General features: G+C 33.7%; 3 protein-coding genes across 4 annotated transcripts; all 3 read right to left on the reverse strand.

Annotated features, from left to right (window-relative positions):
* Nucleotides 1–1,423: 1,423 nt before the first annotated feature.
* LOC142549894 (uncharacterized) lies at nucleotides 1,424–7,390 on the reverse strand. Of its 2 annotated transcripts, none has more exons than XM_075659116.1 (9): nucleotides 7,230–7,390; nucleotides 5,828–6,595; nucleotides 4,517–5,616; nucleotides 3,745–4,033; nucleotides 3,334–3,558; nucleotides 2,791–2,964; nucleotides 2,347–2,553; nucleotides 2,152–2,265; nucleotides 1,424–2,014 (listed from the first exon to the last, which is right to left on the reverse strand). In XM_075659116.1, exons 2-9 carry the CDS (start codon nucleotides 6,548–6,550, stop codon nucleotides 1,679–1,681), a joined length of 3,168 nt encoding a protein of 1,055 aa, XP_075515231.1. In that variant the 5' UTR covers nucleotides 6,551–6,595; nucleotides 7,230–7,390; the 3' UTR covers nucleotides 1,424–1,678. The 2 variants fall into 2 exon arrangements, with proteins under 2 accessions (XP_075515231.1, XP_075515232.1); XM_075659117.1 differs by lacking the exon at nucleotides 7,230–7,390 and adding an exon at nucleotides 6,876–7,167.
* A 1,100-nt stretch (nucleotides 7,391–8,490) lies between these two features.
* Nucleotides 8,491–13,030, reverse strand: LOC142549896 (putative inactive leucine-rich repeat receptor-like protein kinase At3g03770). The gene is made up of 7 exons (XM_075659118.1): nucleotides 10,812–13,030; nucleotides 10,478–10,611; nucleotides 9,685–9,910; nucleotides 9,355–9,566; nucleotides 9,247–9,272; nucleotides 8,961–9,072; nucleotides 8,491–8,866 (listed from the first exon to the last, which is right to left on the reverse strand). The coding sequence occupies exons 1-7, from the start codon at nucleotides 12,163–12,165 to the stop codon at nucleotides 8,624–8,626; spliced, it is 2,307 nt and encodes a 768-aa protein (XP_075515233.1). The 5' UTR covers nucleotides 12,166–13,030; the 3' UTR covers nucleotides 8,491–8,623.
* Nucleotides 13,031–19,718: 6,688 nt separating this feature from the next.
* On the reverse strand, nucleotides 19,719–21,742 carry LOC142549899 (uncharacterized). Its single transcript, XM_075659123.1, has 4 exons — nucleotides 21,526–21,742; nucleotides 21,258–21,460; nucleotides 20,313–20,542; nucleotides 19,719–20,156 (listed from the first exon to the last, which is right to left on the reverse strand). Exons 1-4 carry the CDS (start codon nucleotides 21,615–21,617, stop codon nucleotides 19,878–19,880), a joined length of 804 nt encoding a protein of 267 aa, XP_075515238.1. The 5' UTR covers nucleotides 21,618–21,742; the 3' UTR covers nucleotides 19,719–19,877.
* Between the last annotated feature and the right edge of the window lie 122 nt (nucleotides 21,743–21,864).

The following is a 21,864-nucleotide window of genomic DNA, read 5'->3' on the forward strand; positions in this document are numbered from 1 at the left end:
TTATAGTAAATTTATTTAAAGTTAATGCTTGAATTTCTAATTTATTATGATTTGTTTTATTTAAAAAATAATTTTATTTATGGGGAAAAATTGTTATGCATGATAGATCAATTTACCAAAAGTGGATGTTATCGATGTCTCAACTTTAATAATGTAATATAATATATAGTAAAAATAATAATTTTGGTACATAAATTATTGATAAATAGACAATTTGATACATGAACAATTGTAAATGACTCAAATAATGCATGATTCAATTAAGAGATCGATTTTACCTTAGGTTCAATATTTTTGGCACATTCAAGTGTCTGACACGCGTTACATAGCAAACAATGTATATGAACTTTTGATTAAATGGCACTTGGATATTTTATTTTTGCAAAAAGGTATACTTGATATATATTAGTCAAATTATGATCAATCTTTGACTGAATTTAACAAATCTGTATTTTTAAAGTTATGTTATCAAAATATAAAAGAGTAAATCATACATAGCTCATTAAATTTTAATTTTTATCTGTACATGTCTATGTATTTTTGAAAGTTAGTATTGAAGAACAAAGATATTTGACTAAAATTGATAATCCTAGAATTTCAGAATTCACCGTTTGAAAATCAACTTGGCGAATAGATGTATATGAGAATGAAAAAAATTGAATGATTGTGAGAAAACAAGCAATAGAATTTGGAGGACATATTGAAAGTAATTTTTTCAGGTTTGTTGCTAAATCTCTTTTATTTTCATCTTAGTTAATGTTTACTTATTTTAATAATAGAGAGCTAAAGTCATCAAAGTAAATAGAACCTTGTCGTTTTGATGTTGCATCGAGATGAAGAACGGTCAAATGACGGAAAGTGAACTAGCATCTCAACAAATTTATTGAAGAAAAATCTAAACGATTGTGCCTGATAGCAAGGCCAAACAAGAAAGGAAAACAGATGGCGGTGATAAAAATAAGAACTATTCTTGTCAATCTTCATTTCTGTTAATGATTAATCTTAGTACGAAAGAAGCGAGAATTTTGAAGAAAATAGTAATAGAAAACAAAACACGGGCTTGTTTCACTCTGGTGTGATTGTATCTACAAGAATATGGGTGTGGTAGAGTTCGTTGGATTGTTTTTGTAGCGAGTATATCCAGTTTTGATTGAGAGACGTGTAGAGTTCTTTTTGTAGCATATTTTTTCACCGAAATGAGTGTAAACTAACGAGCCGAGAGCAGAATTTTGCAAAACGATATGTTCCATTAGATTAAATGAGTAAATTTTATGGTATAGCATCTTTCTTGGAAAATATTTTTGCCCAAATAATAAGCTTTGTGTGTCAGATATTGCATTGCATTCTCATGTTTTTCCGTATGTTATTTTACTTTGGTTAAAGTGGGTTGTTTAATGATCGGAACCCTTTAAAACAGAGAAGATACAAGCGAAACTGCCGAGGGAACGTCAGTTTTGTAAGGTCAATAACATGTACATAGAAAGGAAATTCGTTTGCAACAAATTCTTCTTGCGTGTGCATCAAACGCAATCTCAAGAAGAGAAAAGAGAAAGCACAGGAAAAAAACACAACTTAATGCCTATACATATTATTCCTACTGACATCACATGGTTCTCTCATCTCCGCCACTTTCAGCAGCTGAATTTGCAGGTTCGCATGCAATACAGGGCCAAAGGGTTTACTCGCTGTTCATCCATATGTCCCGAAGAAGTCGATATCTTACGACATTTAGGCTTCCATTCTTGTTTGATATCCAAGTAGGCTTTGCAGAAGATGGAGATGAGTGCGAGAAGTCAAGGTGGACAGATTTCAACGGTGAATCTAATTCATCAAGCTCATCATCGCTCGTCTGAGATTTCTTGAGTAGCGAGGATCCATTTCGTGTCAGCAAAGAATGGCCATCACTTTCACCTGAGAAGCCGGCAATAGAAGAAGCTGATGGTGGCTCATACACAACTGGTGCTGCAGCACATGGGAAGGTCATAATGGAATCTTCCTCGGCATCAAAAGAATCCTGAGAGTTCATTAATGAATCAATAATTCCACTGTAACGAATGCCAGTACCATTGAAATGGTAAAAGAAATGCAGCAAGGAGAAAGAAACAAAAAATTAATGATATAAAAATTAAGGTTCTTCACAGATGATTCTACCCAGGAATTCAAGGCCTCAAGCACAACTCCAGGAATTGGGTCAGGACAAAACTCATCAGGGATGAAACAGTTGAGAACCCTTCTTATTAGCGGAGGACCAAATGTTGGACAAACCTAGGGCCACAAGCAAAACCTCGTGAATAAAGAAACCACGATGCAATTTGGCTTAAAAATGTTCCAAGGTACAAGCTAAACCTCTTTTCTAATTGTTTGACTCAATAGCATATCCTTTGGAAGCATCATAAGATCACTTAGTGCATTGAGAAGATGGAAAGGCTTTGATGTCGTATCAGATGATCTTTGCTCATCATCATCAGCGGTTTCTGAGCCACTCTCGTTTTCAGGCAATTCATCATCATCAATGCCAAAGAGATCTGTAAGCCATCTAGACCAATGTCCAATCTGTTATATTCAACACATGGATTAAAAAGATGGTTCAAGGTTCCATGCACCTTCCACGGCAATCAATAGCAAAACATAAACGAATATAATTTGGGGAAGCCAGTATCAACGTAGATTGCTCAACAAAAGCTTATTTCATTCTTTGTATGCATAAAGTAAAGTGACAAACATTTACACTAGTTACTTGAATTTGAGTGTTGTGATTTATGAGTGAAAGTATTTACAAGTAATGCTCACCGCATTTTTCAGTTGTGCACCAGCACCAAAGCTAGCTTTCCCCGCTGGAATAGGAAGCACGTCAGCATCACTAATGGGGTCAGCCACAGGATCTGTTGGGATTTCATCAGCTGATTCTCGAAGGATTGCATTGAGCATAGCGACATCTAATCGGGCAATCAATTGCTCCATTATCTGATCATGAGAAAGTGTACATCATAATCGGTAAATATTTCAGTTTTAGAGGACGTCAAAATTTATTTGAGGTGCAAATTGCTCATTTGTCTAGTAATTAACACACTAGGTAGCTACCGAATTAAATCCAAAAAACAAAGGAATTGTTGCATACATCCGATGTTTAAAAACGCTGAAAATTAAAATTATTCCTTTCAAGACAAGGAAAAAAATTCATCGTCGTTAGAATAAACTCCTCTCAAGTTCATATCTCTGTTGTCATATTACTTGATATCCATCAAAAACTTTTCAAACTTTATGTCATGCATTAGCTGAGCACATTTAAACATTTCAAGGCACATCCCCTGCGCATAAGCATGTAAAGATTACCAGCTTAGAAAGAAGGGGCAAACATCCACAATCATGTCCTCCAGCTCGTACAGGACATATCCTTTCACATGCATCTCTGAAAGCCTTTTTCCAGAGTTCCAAAGAAAAATTTCCCTGTAGTTGCTCACTTGAACTAGATGTTGTTAGGTGTAACTTGCTAGAGTCAGAATCCATACTTCTATAAATCGATTTGGCAGCACCAGACTGCATGTGAGGGGTAAAAGTCTGGAAAAATAACAAAGACGCAACTGGTTGTTTTATTCAGGTCAAAGCTAGCAAATATACAAGTCCCAAATGATAATATCCAAATTTAACAAGAGTAAGTCTTGGACGACGTGTTATCCAGATTGGCAACTCCAAACTTACACAGAATTTGACAAATGACCCTGAAGAATGAAATAAAGAGAATACCTGCCACCATATAGACTCAATGATCCGGGAAAATATCCACATTTCAACCTTTTCTAATGCAGTGGCAAATGCTAGATGGTTCTCCCAGTCACCAACACTTCCATCTGCAGCGCTTCTCATACCCTTGATGGGAAAGGACTCCCATTTAAGCGGCGATGTTTTCTTCTTTCCATTCCGGTCCCCCGATGTTTCAGTGACAGGTCTAATAGAAATAGGTAGCTGACTGGCCCCAAGAGACTTGCTCATTATCACTCTAAGTACAATTGAATTTGAAAGCCAGAAAGTTAATCTGTATAACAATTAAGGTAGTATCAAGAATGTTAGATAAGATGAAACTATAAGTAAATAATAATGGAAGAAATAAAAAGACACGACTCTATGCTTGCAATGAATTGATCTGAAATTGAAACAACATATTTTAGCATCTGATTAACTTAACTGCGATCATCAAATAGATTCCTGAATGATCACTTCAGCAGCAAAACCAAATTTGAGAGAGAAAATCTAGATTCTTTTGATGCACAATAATTGACTTGTTAGCAACTACTTCAGTCCTACTTTTCAGTTTATATTAACTTTCATAAAACAAAGACAGGCTACGGGTATGAAGATTGGACAAAGCCAAGGTTGTTCACAAGTTTGACTGCATTCAGCAGTATTTGTTAACTTATACTCCAAAAAATAGAATAAAAAAATAAGGGTGAAATGCACTATCTTAACTTACACTCCAAAAAATAGAATAAAAAAATAAGGGTGAAATGCACAATCATACCTCGGAACATCATTTCCACATGCTTTTGTAACTAACACTAATCCAGATACAATACTTTTGGCAGCACTCCCTCTCCTCGAATTTGGATTCTGTCTGCGAGCATGAAAATAGAGCCTTGACAGGCGTCGAGCTGGTGCATGAACTTTAGTCGCGGAGCTTCCATGTTCTGCAACTACAGAGTATAGGCTAATCTCAATAGCAGCAGCCTCCCTCAACTCACCTTCTAGATTTTTAATTCTGTTTTCCAAATGCTGTACTACACTATCTGAAAGCAGGTTTTTTGTTTCTATTGTGTACAACCTAGTGTCTTTATGCTCACTGCTTCGGACTGATCCATTTCTCCTGTTTGATTCAGGTGGTGATCGAACTGATTTTACTTGCTTTGACTTGTCACTAGTTGACAAATCACTAACAAAAGCAGTATTTTCCTCGGAGCCAGAAACCTGACCATTTTCAAACAATATTACTTGCTTCTGGACGTCAACTGGAGAAGAGCCAGCCAATGGTCTATCCTCAATTTGCTGCCCTTTTTCATCCACAGTTTTTTTGTCGACATAATCTTGATTATTTTCTCCAGTATCATTGTCTGCGGAACCATTTTGGGAAGAGTTAGTCCTTTCACCCTCAAGCATATCTTCTTTTTGTGAAAATGAAGCATCCGCATCATCGTGACTGAGGTTAAGAGCAGAATCCCATGTATTATTGGTTCTGTTATCTAAGTCTGCAATTTTTTCTTGGGCAATAGGACAGGTTAAACTGCCTTCATCAGAACTTGGCTGTTTCGCCTCATCCCTCCCACCATCCACAGTATTTTCCAGAATAATGGCGCATCCACTTTCATGTTCTTCATCCTCTATGTTGGAACTCTGTTCTTTCCCCTTTCCTTCTGCAGCTAATGGCTGCAAACTTCGGGAAATAATTTTTCTTGAAATCCAAGCAAGATCAGAAGATAATTCCATCGAAGATGAACTGGATGAATCTCCGGTCAAATTCACATTAGATTCAGTCATTTTCTTCTCGTCTAATTTCTCAACAAAATGATCAGGGGCATGGCCATTGTTTGCCTCTCCAGCACTACCATTCTCAGCAATTGCCATGTTCTGCAATTGATTGCCACCTCGCCATCAAATCATCATATACAACTTATCAACTAAAGAACAATTGAGTATTAGTCGACCGATAAACTACTAAGATAGAACCTCCGATATTTGTACTACAGGCTACAGAGACTTCACACAGAATTATGAAATTATAAACCAGAAAACAGAATTAACAAATAAAAGGTGTTGGAGCAATGGTGAGGTATCTTACCTCTTTATGTTGAGGTGATAAACTCCCATTAGATTCAGCTGCTGAAGAAGTAATGGCCTGAGACGAGTGCGAAGAAACATCATCATCAGTATTATATGACGCAACCTCGGCTTCTTCTGCATATTCTTCCCTCATTAATGTAGAAACACATTCAAAATGATTTCTGTCCATTGAAGCTTCTCTCATCAAGCTGTCTTTCGAAGAGGAGCTCGTACGGCTCTTCTCAAATGGCTGGATTTTAAGGAAAAGAAGTGGCTGTGCGGTGTTCCTATATGTCCGTTTACAGTTAATGGGAACGCTAATACTAAAACTCTCTTTAACAATACCATAATCTGCCAAGTCCAAAACAGCCGTTCCCAGTAGCTGACCTTTCACCGTCTTGTCCCTCCTTGGTTCATAAAGATTGAACTCGATGCAATTCTTCTGGAACGTTTCCCCGTCCCCTCCTTTGACAGACATATCACGCAACAGCGAAAAATGAAGCTTAAAAGATTCATTGAATTCAATCCTTCCATCACCATCAGCACCCCCAGTATCAAGCAAAGGGACGACTTGATTGGTTAAGCCAGAATTCCTATCACCATTCTCCCATTGGATCAGAACACCACGAAGATTTCTCAGTGACTGAGATGGGGGCCAGGGCTTAACCTCCTTGATGTGGATTATATAATCAAGCTGAGCCGAAGGGCCTTTCCTGGTATTGGTCCTCAGACCTAGAACCATGGTTACACAAACACACCTACTAGCTCCTCAGTCGGAACAATGTGCCTGAACAGATAAAATAAAAAAGAAAACCCCACTCAATAAACAAATCATGTAAACAATTATTGGTTACACTTGAACAAGAATGGATCTTTAGTTCAGATAATGCACATTCATTGCCAACACAAAAACGTGACTTCAAAACAAAACCATCCAGTGCATTGAAGACTATTTCCAGAAAGAAAGAAAGAGAGAGAGGTTGAAACAATAAATGATTGCACATGCAGGTTCATTCAGCTCTGGATAATCATCAATGCGGTTCCATGGTAACCACAAACTTTATTACCTACGCCTGAATATAGTTCAGTATTCACATGACACTGTCCGGAAACAACTCTACAAAGCCACTTGAAGATTTATTAAACATCACGAGTTAAAAAGGAAATTGAGAAAGAAAAAAAAAGACAAAATAAATCACTCCATTCACCGCCAATGCTCTGTAATAAGCTGGAACAAGAAAAGTTATTTATTCCCCAAACAAATCGAGTTTATTCGAGATAATCAGATAAACCCAGATCCAGATACTACGGAGCAAACTCTTTGAGATTAATGTGATTAGATGAAACAAAGAAACAAGAAAATAACTCGAGTAGTAGCAGAATGCAGAATGAATAAAAGCGTCATATTTACGGCACCGTACATTAGGATAATTAAGGCAGCTAACAGAGCACAATGGAAGTGGGTGAGGAAGAGGAGAGCCACAAACGATGCGTTTTGGAGGAGATAGGGTGAGGAAGAAAGAGACAAGGTGCAGCGGCAGGTTGAGAGCGAAGCGAACAATTTATCTGGGATGTCTTTTTCGATACTTGAAGAAAATTTTATTATTATTGTTATTATTATTGTTATTATTATTGTTATTGAAAGAATAAAAATAATATTTTATTTCTAAAAAATAAATATATAAATTAAACGAAACAAATAAACAGCGGCGTTGAATGTTTGCTCCAAAAATGTATATTTGATTTAGTGTCGGTGTGCATTTTCTTTTTAATATAATAAATTCCATATACGACAACAGCCCATGTCGGATTGTTCATGTAGCCTACGTGTGTTTGGAAGAATAAGATAAACTAATGATTAGTATCTAATTGATAAAGAAAATGATTGTGGTATGATCGTAATATATGGTGTAAAATAATATTATATTTGGTAAAATTTTTAAGTGTAGGATAATTTTGAATTTTTTGATAAAAAGACAAAATTGCCCTTTCCCTACGCGGCGACGGCGACAGTCGCGGCGGTGGCCGGCGGCCGGCCGGCCGGAAATGGTCGGCCGGAAAAATCGGCCAGCGCCGGCGCCGGTGGTCGGCCGGCGGCGGTCGGTGGCGGGAAGTGGTGGTGAGTTTGAATATAAGAGAAGGGTAAAATTGGAAAAATAGGAGGTATTAAGAGTTGGATAAATAATCCTACGGGTTGAGGAGGTATTATTTTAACCTACCTAATATAACCTAATCATTCATAGGAGGGATTGACTTGGTTAAATAATCACGCGTACCAAACAGCTGACTAGGCAGGATAAAAAAATAATCCCGCCTAATCACGCGTACCAAACGCTCCCGTAAAGAAAGACTGTCATTATTTTAAACATCGTCGAATATGTAAAAATATCATTGAAATAAAAATTCTAAAGAAGTTGGACCCATTTTTTTTTTTTGAAATTGTATGTGTGACAAGATCTTACCCATTGAAATGAATTGAGGGTAATACCCACATAAGTAGGATCTCGTTAACATGCATGCATGCATATCCCCTCAGATAATAAAACAACATTCGCTAAAATTTATATGGGCAAAATTGTATTATAGATACCCAAAATTTACAAAAAAACAAACAATTATTGCATCCAGCTGGTGGTTGACATGTCTCTATCAAGATTATGTTGCTAAAAAAAAAAGTTGTACGTGTGATTGGATTTTGGCAATTCTGGCAACAACTGGCTTTCTCACATGTTTCAGTAAAAAATTCATAGAATCTTGACAGACAGGCTGTAATCAGTAGATTTCTCCATGCGCATTACAAAAACAACACTCATTCTCATCTTAACTGAAGCTCTGTTTGTGATGTATCTGATTTCTGATCTGCATCAGCAGTGGTCTGGACTTGAGCCGCGTATTGCAAATTCCAGAGAACGTCCTCGAACGAGGGAAGACTGGAGGATTCAGGCGATATACATTTATTAGTGATAGAGATGACAATCGATAACGACTCTTGCGAGCTAGTGGTTAACACGACCGGATCCACTATTTTTCGCCTGTAATCTTGGCTGCTGAAGGATGCCTGGCATTTCATTTTATTGCAGATAAGATTATTTGCTATTTCTCAAGCTGACGATGATCATTTGAATTTCGTTTAGAAGATTGCGGCTACTTACCATTTCATTCACAAGAAATTCTTCTCCTTTTTCACTAACAACAGGACCCACGAGGGATTCAAGCATTATAAACCCGAAGCTGTAAACATCATCCTCTAACTTTGCCTCATGCCTGGGAACAAACCATTTCTTAAAAATAACACTGAATTGGAAACGATGACTTTGTTTGAGAAATACTATAACCACTCTACTGCAATTATGGAAAGATGAACTAGTAAAGACGCAGCATTTTTGTTGTGATTAGTGTTCATAGATGGAAAAGCTATAAAAGGAACCTTTTTTTTACCTCGGTTTGAATCCATAGCCCTTCGCCTACAACCAGAAACGTGAAACTGTTTAGATGCAGCTCATACAATATTATCCAAATACGGTCTAAATATTAAAGAGGGCATACTTCAGCATTTTCCGTTTCATCTGCAATGATGGACATCCCGTAGTCACTCAGTTTTGCTATCCCGTGCTCGTCAAGCAGTACATTATTTGTCTTCAGCCGATTACTGAAGCAGGGGGGAATAACCCCAGTATGCAAAAAATGTACAGCCTTGGCAACACCAATCAGCACCGCCAATCTGTCCGACCACTTTTGTACCTTTTCAGGACTTGTTTCTGCGAAAGATCATGGTACAATTTAAGTTCTAAAGAGTTCAACACATGGTTTGCATCCTCCTTGTAGACATAGACAAAGGATTCCTCGATAATTTAAGACCCAGAGTGATTCAGGTACCTGAAAGAAGAGATCGAAAGTTCCCACTGGGAACAAATTCATACACAAGGAACAATCTATCTGTTGCTGAATCAATACAATGACCTAGAAGGTCAACTAGGTGCGGGTGTGAGAGTTTTGAGAGCAAATCCAGCTGCAGTTTGAGGTTCCGAATTGAGTATTTTCTCTGTAAAGCCATATATCGTATTGCAACGAGGGTTCCATTTCCTAACCTTCCCTTGTAAGCCTGAAGAAATGGAGGAGGAATGCTAAGAAATGTATATCCCAACAAAGTTGCAAGACATTGCTTTGCATAAGCTTACTCCGTTTTCTATAAACAGCAGAAATGATTGGGAATGTAACGCGGTTCTCTTAACAGTTTCCTCGCAGTGAAAATGATTTTGAGTTAACTACGCTTATTTATTCGTTAGTTCACTTCATCAAAATCTTTTACTAAAGTCTGTCCCTCAAGTCAAGATCAGATAACCTTTAACGCACATTTACTGCATTATGAATCATTATAACGGCATCTAACAGAAAAGGTAAATGCATCCATGAACATTAAGTAGGACATGACAAATATTTTCAATGACACGTGCCAGTAAAAACCAAAGATGGACAAAGAAAAAGAAATTTACTGCTTGAACATAAGAGTTTATTTACTTTTCCGCGAAAAGTGGCCTTGAAACCATGGTTCCAAGCAGAAAAAAAGGATGTCACACCAACACTTCATCGCCGTTTCTCTCTATCATATTCATTAAAAACTTTAATGCATACAAGGGCAGTGAGAGTCCATGGCAATGTTGTGAGGTACCTTTCCAATGGAGCCCTCGCCCGATAAAACCGCTTGATGAAAACCATTTGTGGCTTCTTCCAATTCTTCAATAGAAAACACCGTATAAGCTGGAGCATTTTGCGTCCCCATTTTTGCTGCTAGAGAAATGATCCCTGAAGTGCAGAAAAAGGTAAAAGTTGACGGAACCCAAACAATCCACAATGAGCTTGTACTCACAAAATTGATAATAACAATATCAAAGGAACAGTGTAGCTCAGGGAGACACTTCCAATACCTCAAGTAAAAGTCCTTATATGCTAAACATCACTGAAGAATAAAATACAATTCAAAACTTATTTTCAATTGAACTTACTGGCATTTACTAGAAGTTCAGGGGAAATCCATGATGGTGGATCATCTTGTACGACCTTAGCTGGGCTACGTTGAACTATTGTCCCCTGTTTGTGCCGTCTTTTACAGAAAAAGAGAAGCCGAACTGCCAAGAGGGTCAGCACAATAAATATTATACCCCCAATTACACCAACCAGCAGATATATTTCCTTCACTGTGGATTTTTTTTTTCTTTTATCCAATTCTTTACAGTATGCTGCAGGATGCTGGTTTCTGGAGTCAATGGAGAAGCAATTTCCAATAATTTTAACTAATCTATTATCCGCAGTGCTTAAGCAACTAGGAAGCAGACCTATGAATCTATTGTCAGAAAGATCAACCAGACTAAGTGCTTCGCCACACTTGAGATCCTCTTGAAGTGACCCACCAAGATTGTTTGATGACAAATTCAAGTAACTGATATTTGGCAAAGAGAACAATGCCGCAGGAGGGGTCCCGCTCAGAAAATTTTTTGACAGATCAAGACGCTGAAGTTCATTCAGCGTACCAAATTGTTCGTGAATTAGACCCGAAAATGAGTTATTGCTCAGAAACACATTAGCCAGTCCTGCTGGCACAAAGGGCAGTTGAGAATCAAAATTGTTCTCTCTCAAATCCAGTAACTGTAAATTAGACAAGCCTGTCAAATCAGGCAACTTCCCGGAAAGCAAATTGTGAGATAAAACAAGTTCAGACAGTGTTGTAATTTTAGAAACTGAAGAAGGAAGAGGACCCTTCAGCCTGTTGTTCTTTAAGCTTAGTCTGGCGAGATTTGTCAAGGAATCCAACCATTCGGGGACTGTATCATTGAAAAAGTTCCCATCCAATGTTAATGTCCGAAGCTTCACCAATCGTGACATCCTGGGAGGAATGGAACCGAATATAAAATTTGAACTCAAATCCAAAACTTCAAGTGAATTTAACCTGTACAATTTATCCGGTAGGGGTCCCCAAATGCCTAATGACACTAAGCTAACCACCCTTAAGCTAAGCAACCTAGTCAATGTTACCACAAAAGAATCTATAGAGAAACTCTGAGATAAGGTTTGATTCGGCAAAGCAAATCCATTAAATTCACCGACCTTTGAAGGCTTATCTCCCATTATCATGAGCTCAGTAACAGAGTCATTCTCGCACTTGATGCTCATCTGTGGAGGGGATGCAAAGTGACACAAATCACCACTGAAATTTTCCCAGACATTTAAAAACATCGGGTACTCCATATGCTTCCGTAACTGGAGAAGAACTTGCGTTTCATAGCTTCCCAACTGAATGGTGCTTGAAGCGAAAAATATCCACGAAAGAAGCATCAGAACGAAAGTTCTTGAATAAATCATCTCCGAATTCCAACTGTAATCCGTCCAATTTCCAGAAACCCCTAACAAGATTGCAACTTCAACCAGCTAATAGGAAACAGAAACATGCCCACCCATAAACAGCTTAAATGGCAAGTTCTTGAATGAACGTTTGATACTGGAAATGAACACAATTTACACCGTATTTAAGAACGCGGTATAACAAGAACCGAAGGAAAACTGCACATGGAAATTTCAATGCAATACACATATGGAGGAAAATCACTAAAGACTAATGATAAGCTTGTCAATAAACGACATAACAAGCGGAAAGAAACAATCTAAACCAACCCGTCAGTAAAATGTAAGTTTTTTTCATTATTATCAACATAAGCAGAGAAAAAGAAATGGACGACAATAGTAAAAGTAAAATTCTTAGATGAATCGCTGCGAATGCGAGGAAAAAAAAAAGAAAGGAAAACAAAAGATGTTGGCAGAATTAGGAAATAAAGAAGGGTACAATTATGGAGGCAGTTGAAAAGATCATCAGCATTTACTGCTTCGTGCATTCAAGAAGTCGAAGCTATAGAAAGTGGCATGTTTTTGGCTCTGTACGTATGGTATGGGGAAGTCATTAATGGGGTCTGCTTCTTTCGCACAACACAACAAAAGAAAACAATGTGCAAAACTTAAAAGTGTCCAGTCGGAGAAAATCAACCCACACATTAAAAGCTGCTAACTATTTGAACTTTGGCCCACGTGAAGGAGCTGGCAATAGAGGCAAGAGTGGCATCGAAATTAAACATGGGATGCGAGAAAATTGAAGCACAAGTGTGTTTTGGGACATACAGAAAAGAATCGACTAGGAAGAGTCAATCCACGTGAACGGAAAGGGGAAAACCGTGGTTTCCAACTACTCTGCCCCCATCCCAATGCAAATGTTTGAGGACTTAATTATTATTTTATATAAAGAATTCTATATTTTAAGATTTTGATCGAACCACAAGGTATAGATAGATAGATAGATGGATGGAAGCATGCATAATAATATTTTAGGATATTCAAATCAAGATTGATATAAAAACCAAATATTAGCAGATGAACTAGTAGTAGTGCTCGCAAATTCAATCAAGCATCTGAGTTGCATCTCTTCCCATTTCGCCCTGCTGAGGGTGAACTTGGTCCTGGTTCACGATGTGGTCGAATCCTCAGGCTTGTTGGTATGTATGGGTGTTGAGTTAGTTCGTATGTATATATTTATAGAGAAAATTAAATTAGAAAGCATACGATGACATTGATCTTGATTGGTTCTCTTCCATCAGAATAAGCTACTCTAGCTTGATCAACGTCATATATATTAAATAGTATCTACAACTTTGAATGATCGAAATTTAAAGTAAAATTAAATTATAATTTTTGTTTTTAATAGTACCATCCATCTATATATTGTCTACTTTAATTAATGGATATATTAAAATTATGTATATGTTGTTAGAGTAGTAAATAAAAGTTCAATATTCAATTGCTTAATGATGCTTTTCATTAAATGGAATACTTCATAATTAACTAAATAGGTACATCCGACATCCTCGATATTTTTCTTTTTTGGGTCGGTACTTGTCAAACAAAAGAAAAAGAAGAACAAACAAATAAAATCAACCCAAACTTAATTTTGCACTATATATATATATATATATATATATATACTAGAAATAATACACGTGCAAGTGGGAAACATATGTTGAAGTAATTAGAATTTGAAATAAAATTAGTTAACTCAACAAAAGATAATAATAATATTATTGTAAACTTTGACAATTCGTGTTAATTAGCATATGTAACTAATTTGAAAAAAAAACTTATTTTTTAATTTTAAAAAAAAGATTCAGACTACTAAAAATTTTCTTATATCTTTTTTATCATATTGTTTTCTTTTTTTATTTGTCATATTCTCTCAATAATACATATATTTTATTACAATATTCAATTATTACAATCTGTTTTTACAATCAATTATATGTAATTTTTTATTTACAATGTTGTTTGATTATTATTCTCTTTCATATAAATTGACAACACTTTCTACTGATTGCTTTTACTTTCCTGATCACCATTAATTTATTAGATAATTATACTTGATAACATATAAACTATACATTATTATTAGGGCTGAGCAAAATTTCGGTTAAATTGAATTAACCGACCGAACCGAATCGATTCAAAAATTCGGTTATTTCGAAAATTCGGTTTTCAAATTAAAAAAATTCGGCTATATCAGTTAATTCGGTTCGATTATGGTTTTCAAAATTTTGAAATCGGCTAACCGAATTAACCGATATAATAAATACTATTATTTATTAAATTTTTATTATTTATCAATTTTAATATATTTTTAATTTTTAATTTTAAAATCAGCCGTAATTCTAAAGAAAAATTTATGATGTATGTGATTTTATGCTTTTATGCATTTGTGTAGACTGTAGTGTTCAAAAAAAGTACAAATATAATTAAAGTTAAATCACAATTTTTAAAAAAAAATCAGTTAATTAACCGATTTTAATTCGGTTCGGTTTCATTGGTTATAAAAATTAATTCGGTCGGTTCGATTATTGCTAAATATTTCGATTCGATCCGGTTATGACTAATCTGGTTCGGTCAGCAACCGAACCGACCGAATGCTCGCCCCTAATTATTATAACAATATATCATCACATAAAAAGTACTGATGAATTGATTTAAAAAAATATTGATTAAATGTTGTTATTTATTTTTAATTTATAATAATAATATTTTTGACAATAAATCATTTTTTTACTGACTCTTATGACACTTATTTTAATATTTCATATTAACTCATAAGTATTAATGTCATATTGGTATTATCTCTAGAAAAATAATATATTTAATTTTTTTAATTGTTTAAATATCTTAACGAGATCATTTGTATACCATTATCTTGAGAAAAATTCATTGCATTTATAAAGTTTGAACGGTAAATATAAATTTATAGTATACATTTAATTTGGAAACTGAATTCATTGTATGACAAACACTTCTTCCATTTCTATTTTTTTTTAACCCAAAAGAGTTAATATTTTTTCTATTTTAACTTCTCCAACTCACCGTAAAAAGTTATTAAAAAATATTTATATCTAGAAAAAAAATTTTATTTTTTTCTTGTCTATATATTTTGTTATATGCGAACATATATTCTACTCCATTGTCTTAATTGTCATATATTTTTACTATATAATTTGTGTACATTGAAGATGAATAAGTTCAATTTGTAGTTTTTTATTACCTAGACTTAGGTTGATATATTAATATGTAATATACATAGATATAAGAATTTTCAAATTCAATTTATTCACAATGATTTTTCATATCAAAAGCCAACTCAAAATAATAAAAATTAAGATTCATAATTATTTTAAATATAATATAAAAATAATATGTGAAAACTTTTTTTGACATTTTAGTTGCAAAATACAGTGATAAATGCATGTAAGTGCACTATTTCATTGTGACAATTATAACTTTATTTAAATATCTTATTTCTCAAGGATCAAATTTTGTTTATTTCTTATTTTGAATATCGAAAATTCCAATATTTCATTTAAATGTTTTTGTTAATAATATTTACATGAGTTTTATTGTATATTTATCCAATTTGAAAGGGAAAAATTATAATTCAGTATATAATAATATTTGGAAACTGTAGAATGCTTCTAAATTTAAAAATCGAGTAACATGTAAGGGATCAATTCAAAACTAAAAGTTGATGCAACATATTTCTTCTAGCTTTACAATAGAATAATGTAGAATTGAACGTTTGTCGTTTTACCAAAAGTTATAACTGATGGTAACTATGCAAATCAATTCTTTAAATCATACAACTCAAGCGCCTACCCATCGTGAACAATTATTGCACCAGACAATCTATCTCCTAATAATTGCACCAATTGCAATCAATGAAAATCAAAGTCGCGATCTTGGCTCTGATACTAATTGTAAGCTCAAGCGTTTATTGTTTTATCAAAATCTATAGATTACGTTAATAGTGCAAATCAAATATTTTAAATAGTACAACAGCTCAAGCACAACATTTCAATTACTCTACCCAACATGATCAATTACAGTACCCAACAAATAAGTTTATGCAAATAACCTTTTACGATATCATATGAATTTATAAGACATTTGAGTAGAATATATACTTGATATTCTACATAAGTAGTAGAGAAAAAAAAATCACTTTTCATATATTTGAAAATTTATATTTTAAAATAAAAGAAAACTCAGAAATATATATACATATACATATATATATATCCCGAAACTCAAATTGAAAGTTGAATTAATACATTCATATTCGTCATTAAATTCTACGATTTAATTTTAATAGATTTAACATGTTTATCCACTAAAAATATTGAAAGAATTATTTATACAATTTAATAAAAAAAGTCAAAGTACATCATTTTCTGATTCCGAATAACGATCACATTATTATTACGTTACAATGATAAATAAATTATTATTTTTAGTTTGTCATCATAGTATTTACCTCAATAAACACATTTTCGAATGTATGATGTTAAATTTAAAATTGGCATTAGATAATTATAGTATTAATTCTAACATTTTTTTTATTCTTCTCAATACATTACTTTTTTATCTTCAAATATATTAATCTATTTATTATTGTATACAAAGTATAATAATTATTTGGTTAATTGATCACATTTAATATTAGATGTTTAGAAAAAAGTCTAATATATCTTTAAAGACCAACAGATGATGAAATTAAATTTGAAATCAATAGAAAAATTAAGAAAATGTAGAACACTACAGTGCATGAACTTTCGCTTTGTACAGTGACAAAACATAATGTGAGACCAAGTGAGATACTTATATATATAAGTCTAATTCAACTTACCCTATTATAATATTTTTATTAACCCACTTTGTCATTCGTTTTTATTTCACTAACTTTACAGTGTGACTTCATTCAAGCATTAACTTTTCATTTTTTTAGTACATAGTGATATTCACTCTCACCGAATTCAATATTTAGAAATCGGTATTAGTAGTTTATAGGTAATAGACAATTATTTAGTTTTTATTTTATTTCTTTTGATTAATTATGTAATTTTTTATGTTCTACCTAGTTCATTTTTAGAATTTTTATAATCATGATTAGAAGTGTTGGACGCATACAATATAAAATTAATATATTTTAAAATGTTAATATTGAAGTGTCGAATAAATGTATTAAATAATTATTTAAGAACTTTTATAAAAACAATATACATCATAATTCAGATTTAAAGATTAACATACAAACAAAGAATTGCGATGAATATCTTATAAAATAAATGGTGTTAGCCCAAAAAGATTAAATATGATTATTGTAAATGAATTTTTCTTAATTAATTAGAAAAAATTTCAGCAAATGCGCTGAATTAATTAAAATATTTTCAATTTAGCGTGTCGATAAATGTTTTTCATATGAGTTAGTGATTGAGTCCTTATGAATATTTTAAAAAATGTGTCTTTAGTTATAGGAACAATGTCTTATAATTTAAAATATTAAATGAAACAAATTATCAAGATAAAAAATTAATTAGGAAATTCAAGAATATGTGATTACTCAATTAGTTTAAATGACACGCTCTTTAGTTTGCTGATTTAATATATGTTAAATCCACAATCACTGAGTTTGACAAGAATTCTTGTAATAAAATACAATTATAATAAATTACTTGATTGTTTATTTCATATATGTTTGATTTATTTTATTTACAAGGTTGAACTTTTATATATTATGATATGATATAATATTAATGATACATCTTAACATCGATAAATTCACTAAAAATTTATATATTAATTTTCGCTACCATATAATTCTGGTTTCGCCCCAGACTTTTTGTATTCGCTTGTTTGAATTTATTGTTCTTCATTTTACCAAGACTCATAATATGTCAAACATGAAAGTGAATATTAATTTAAAGAGATGGTAATATTTATATATTGTAATAAATATATTTACCCCTCACGATACCGATAAAAATAATTTAAAAATAATATGTTGACGAACATATTGTCAGAAATCCAACAATACAACTCAAATGTCAACTTTGACACTCAATTTTGAGTGACTGCCAAAAAGTCTCAACAACCCACAATTTTTGGACAAGATGGTAACATCACAATTTTGAAATCAAAATGATATTTTCTATTTTATATCAAAAATTCATACTTGAAAAACGATAATGTTATATATATAGATATTTAATATAAACTCGTGCGACCTCATTTAGGCTCACCTTTAAAGGAGTCGGCAAAATTTCAACCCAACTTACTTAAACTGTTTGGCGGTACAGGTCAAATCGACAGACATAACCCAAATTGATGGCTCAAATCACAACGATCTTTTACCGTGTTTTATTTAAATAATGTATAAATATAAAACGCAAAAAAATTTCGGTTGTAAAAAACTTTAATTTAAACACATAAATTTTAGCAAACTGTCACATGAGAACATGAAAAAAAAATAAGCCATCAAAGAAAATTCACAATTCGATAATGAGTTATTTCTAAACTTTAATTAATTTAATTATCATTATGAAAATATAAATAAAAATATAAATCATTGAATTAAAAATAACATATTATAATGTGGGTAGGCATAAAAAAAACCAAATACTAATTTAAATAATGAAAAGATATCATTGAATAAAAATAACATATTATAATGTGGGTAGACATAAAAAATTAAATACTAATAATCACACATATTTAAAATATGAATAAGGAGCAAAAAAGACACATTTAAAATAAACAATTAACGTAAAGCAAGCAACTAGTAAGAAGATAAATGTAAATTCATCACATATTTATATATATATAATAAAATAAATATAAATAATAGATATACGAAGGAAGAATCATCTGTGGTTAATTTGATTATGGATGAAACAGTTGCATGTAACATGAATTAATTTCGATTTCCAATTAATTATTTTTTGACTCATTAATGTAACATGAAATCATTCTAGTGATATCTAAAAATTTCAAAGCAATGTTTTTAGTTGTTTTTTTTTTTTTTTTGTGTCGACCCAACTGAAAAACTCTATATCCGTACTGGTACAAATAAAATGGGTACTAATAAATTTTTGACCTTAAATTTATTTAACAAATCTCATATGATAAATTTATAACTTATCCTCACACTCTAATATTATCCAATAATATAATCTCATTCGTTTATTTTAGAAAATACTCACCCCTGCTGCTTCTCCAAAACCCTCGCAGGCACTCCAAATGACAATTTCAAGCTTACCCTAAAATGCATGGCCCTACAGTCACAGTGTGCCTAAAATTTAACCCGATTCACATTTGACATCAAACAATTATGCAACTAGGTTGTCCTACGTACAACTTAAATGGGATGAGAATCCTAGGGACTTTCCCCCGATTTACGTATTTTTAAAGAAGAATTTTACAACTTCTCGTCTGCAAAGTGGCTACGTCGACAGGACTACTTTGAAAAATAGTCCGTTAGTTCTGCAGTATTCTAATTTTACCAGTTTACCTCCACCAAAACATATGAAATTCACTATATCTTGAATACAGTCATCAGGGTTCCTCGGGACAAGATTCATAAACAAGTTACGATTTACATGCCATGATTGCATGAAATCATGCTCAAATAAATTAACAAAACTTAATATATTAGACTATAAACTTCACATGTAGGATCGCATCCGAGGCCTAACCAAAGACTGTCCACCATCGACGTATATAGTTGTGCCGGTCATGTACCTTGACCCATCACTTATCAAATAAATAACAGTTGAAGCCAAATCTTTCTCAACGTCAAGCCACCGATGTAAGGGTGTGGCTTCCTTTACCAATTTCTGCGCCCTCTCCTTCCCAACTGAAGTAGGGTACTCATCGTCAAGATGCAAGCCACGAGCAATTGCATTTACTCTTATCTGATGCTTCCCAATCTCCATTGCTGATGCCTGCCCATCATTTGTAAAGTAAATTTTTAGCATGGTAAAGAACATAATGAATTCTTCAGGTAGCTATATTAATTAATAAAGAAATCAGTAATCACCACAACCAATGAACACAATGAAAAAAATGAGTTGAGACCAGAATACGCGCTACAAACTTACCCGCACTAACTGCTGCACTCCAGCCAAACATGAACCATATGCTGCCGCTCCTTGATATAACCCTCTCTCGGCTCCAATTATAGAGGTTAAGAATACGATAGATCCCCCCGATTGCTGATCACGCATTGTTTTACCCACAGCTTTTAATAGATACCATGGAGCCATAAAATTGATTTTGACTATATTTTTGAATTCATCTTCTGGTAAAGACAGAGGATCATGCATCTTTCCTGTTTCATTCAAAGTAATAAGTCGATACTCTTGTACTTTCTTACAAGCACACATGTGAATACAGCACCGCCTAATTGAAAATAAGGACCATCCAACAAAACTAGTGTTTACATCTACCACATGTTCTTGCAAGGTATAGACAAAAAAAACGTGGATAGATGTGAATATGAAACCTCCTCGTTAGAGGTACGACAGAACCCAAACATGAGGAAAATGAAATCCCCGAATACTTCGTTGCAAAACTTGATTAGAAAACTAAAGATGGTTTTTTTTCCAACGAAATAGAAGGTGCGATTAAGATTTAAGATTGAGGCAAGCTGTCGAAGCGACGCTTGTAATACTACAGGCTCTTAAAGACCAATCAGCACGAAATACGGACTAAACAGAAATTTGGAAGCCGCACAAGTTAACATAGATTGCATCTCAGATGACAGATTTTAACAACCATATAAAGAACAAAGAAGGTAGTATTCTAAACCCCCCCCCCCCCCCAAAAAAAAACATCATCAAAAGGGGAGAAATCGAAATGGCAAAGCAGAGCAAAATGATCAGCAAAAACTACAGTCGATCCACACCACAAGCTTTTTGAACTAGATATCTAATTAATTAATTACTCATATGGTGTAACACCATGTCGCAAAAGAAAATTGCTACTAACCGAAAAAGTGACAAATTCAATAGAGAGCACGTGCAGAAAGGCATAGAGTGCTTTACCTTCATAGGAATAGCAATTGACGAAAGCATCCAAACTTCCCAAGATTCTCTTGGCCGTGCCGACAGCTTCTTCAAAAACCGCAGCTTTCTCTTCTTTCATATCCAACCCCACCACCTCTACCGCATCACGTCGCCCATCTAAGGACGCCTCTATCTTCTCCACTGCTCTCCTCAATTGCCCATCGTCCCCCATCAAAACTAGCCTAGATCGATCCCGTGAAATCAGAGCAACAAACAGGAGAAAGAAGAAGAAGAATTAATGGCGTACCTACAACCGCGCTGAAGTAAATGACGGGCAATGTTGAGAGAGATTTCATCTCCATTGGAGGTAAGCAAAACCTTCTTTCTTGGATTTTCCATGCTGCAGCTACCCAACAACCAAACCAGCTGGCTCACATATATGGCCGTCTGGGCCAGTAGCCGATCGAGTCAATATTAGGATTAGTGTAGTCCATTTCCCGATATTTCGCTCTAACTAGAATTACATTTTAAAATCTTTATCAAAATCAAGATCCAGACTGAAAATTAAGAACAATAAAAATAAACAAAAAGTCAAATTGATTTATAAAAATATTATTTTTTATTAAAAATATAGACATAATTGATC

The sequence above is a fragment of the Primulina tabacum genome, chromosome 6 (assembly GCF_025594145.1).
Source record: "Primulina tabacum isolate GXHZ01 chromosome 6, ASM2559414v2, whole genome shotgun sequence".
In the NCBI taxonomy this organism is placed as follows: Eukaryota; Viridiplantae; Streptophyta; class Magnoliopsida; order Lamiales; family Gesneriaceae; genus Primulina; species Primulina tabacum.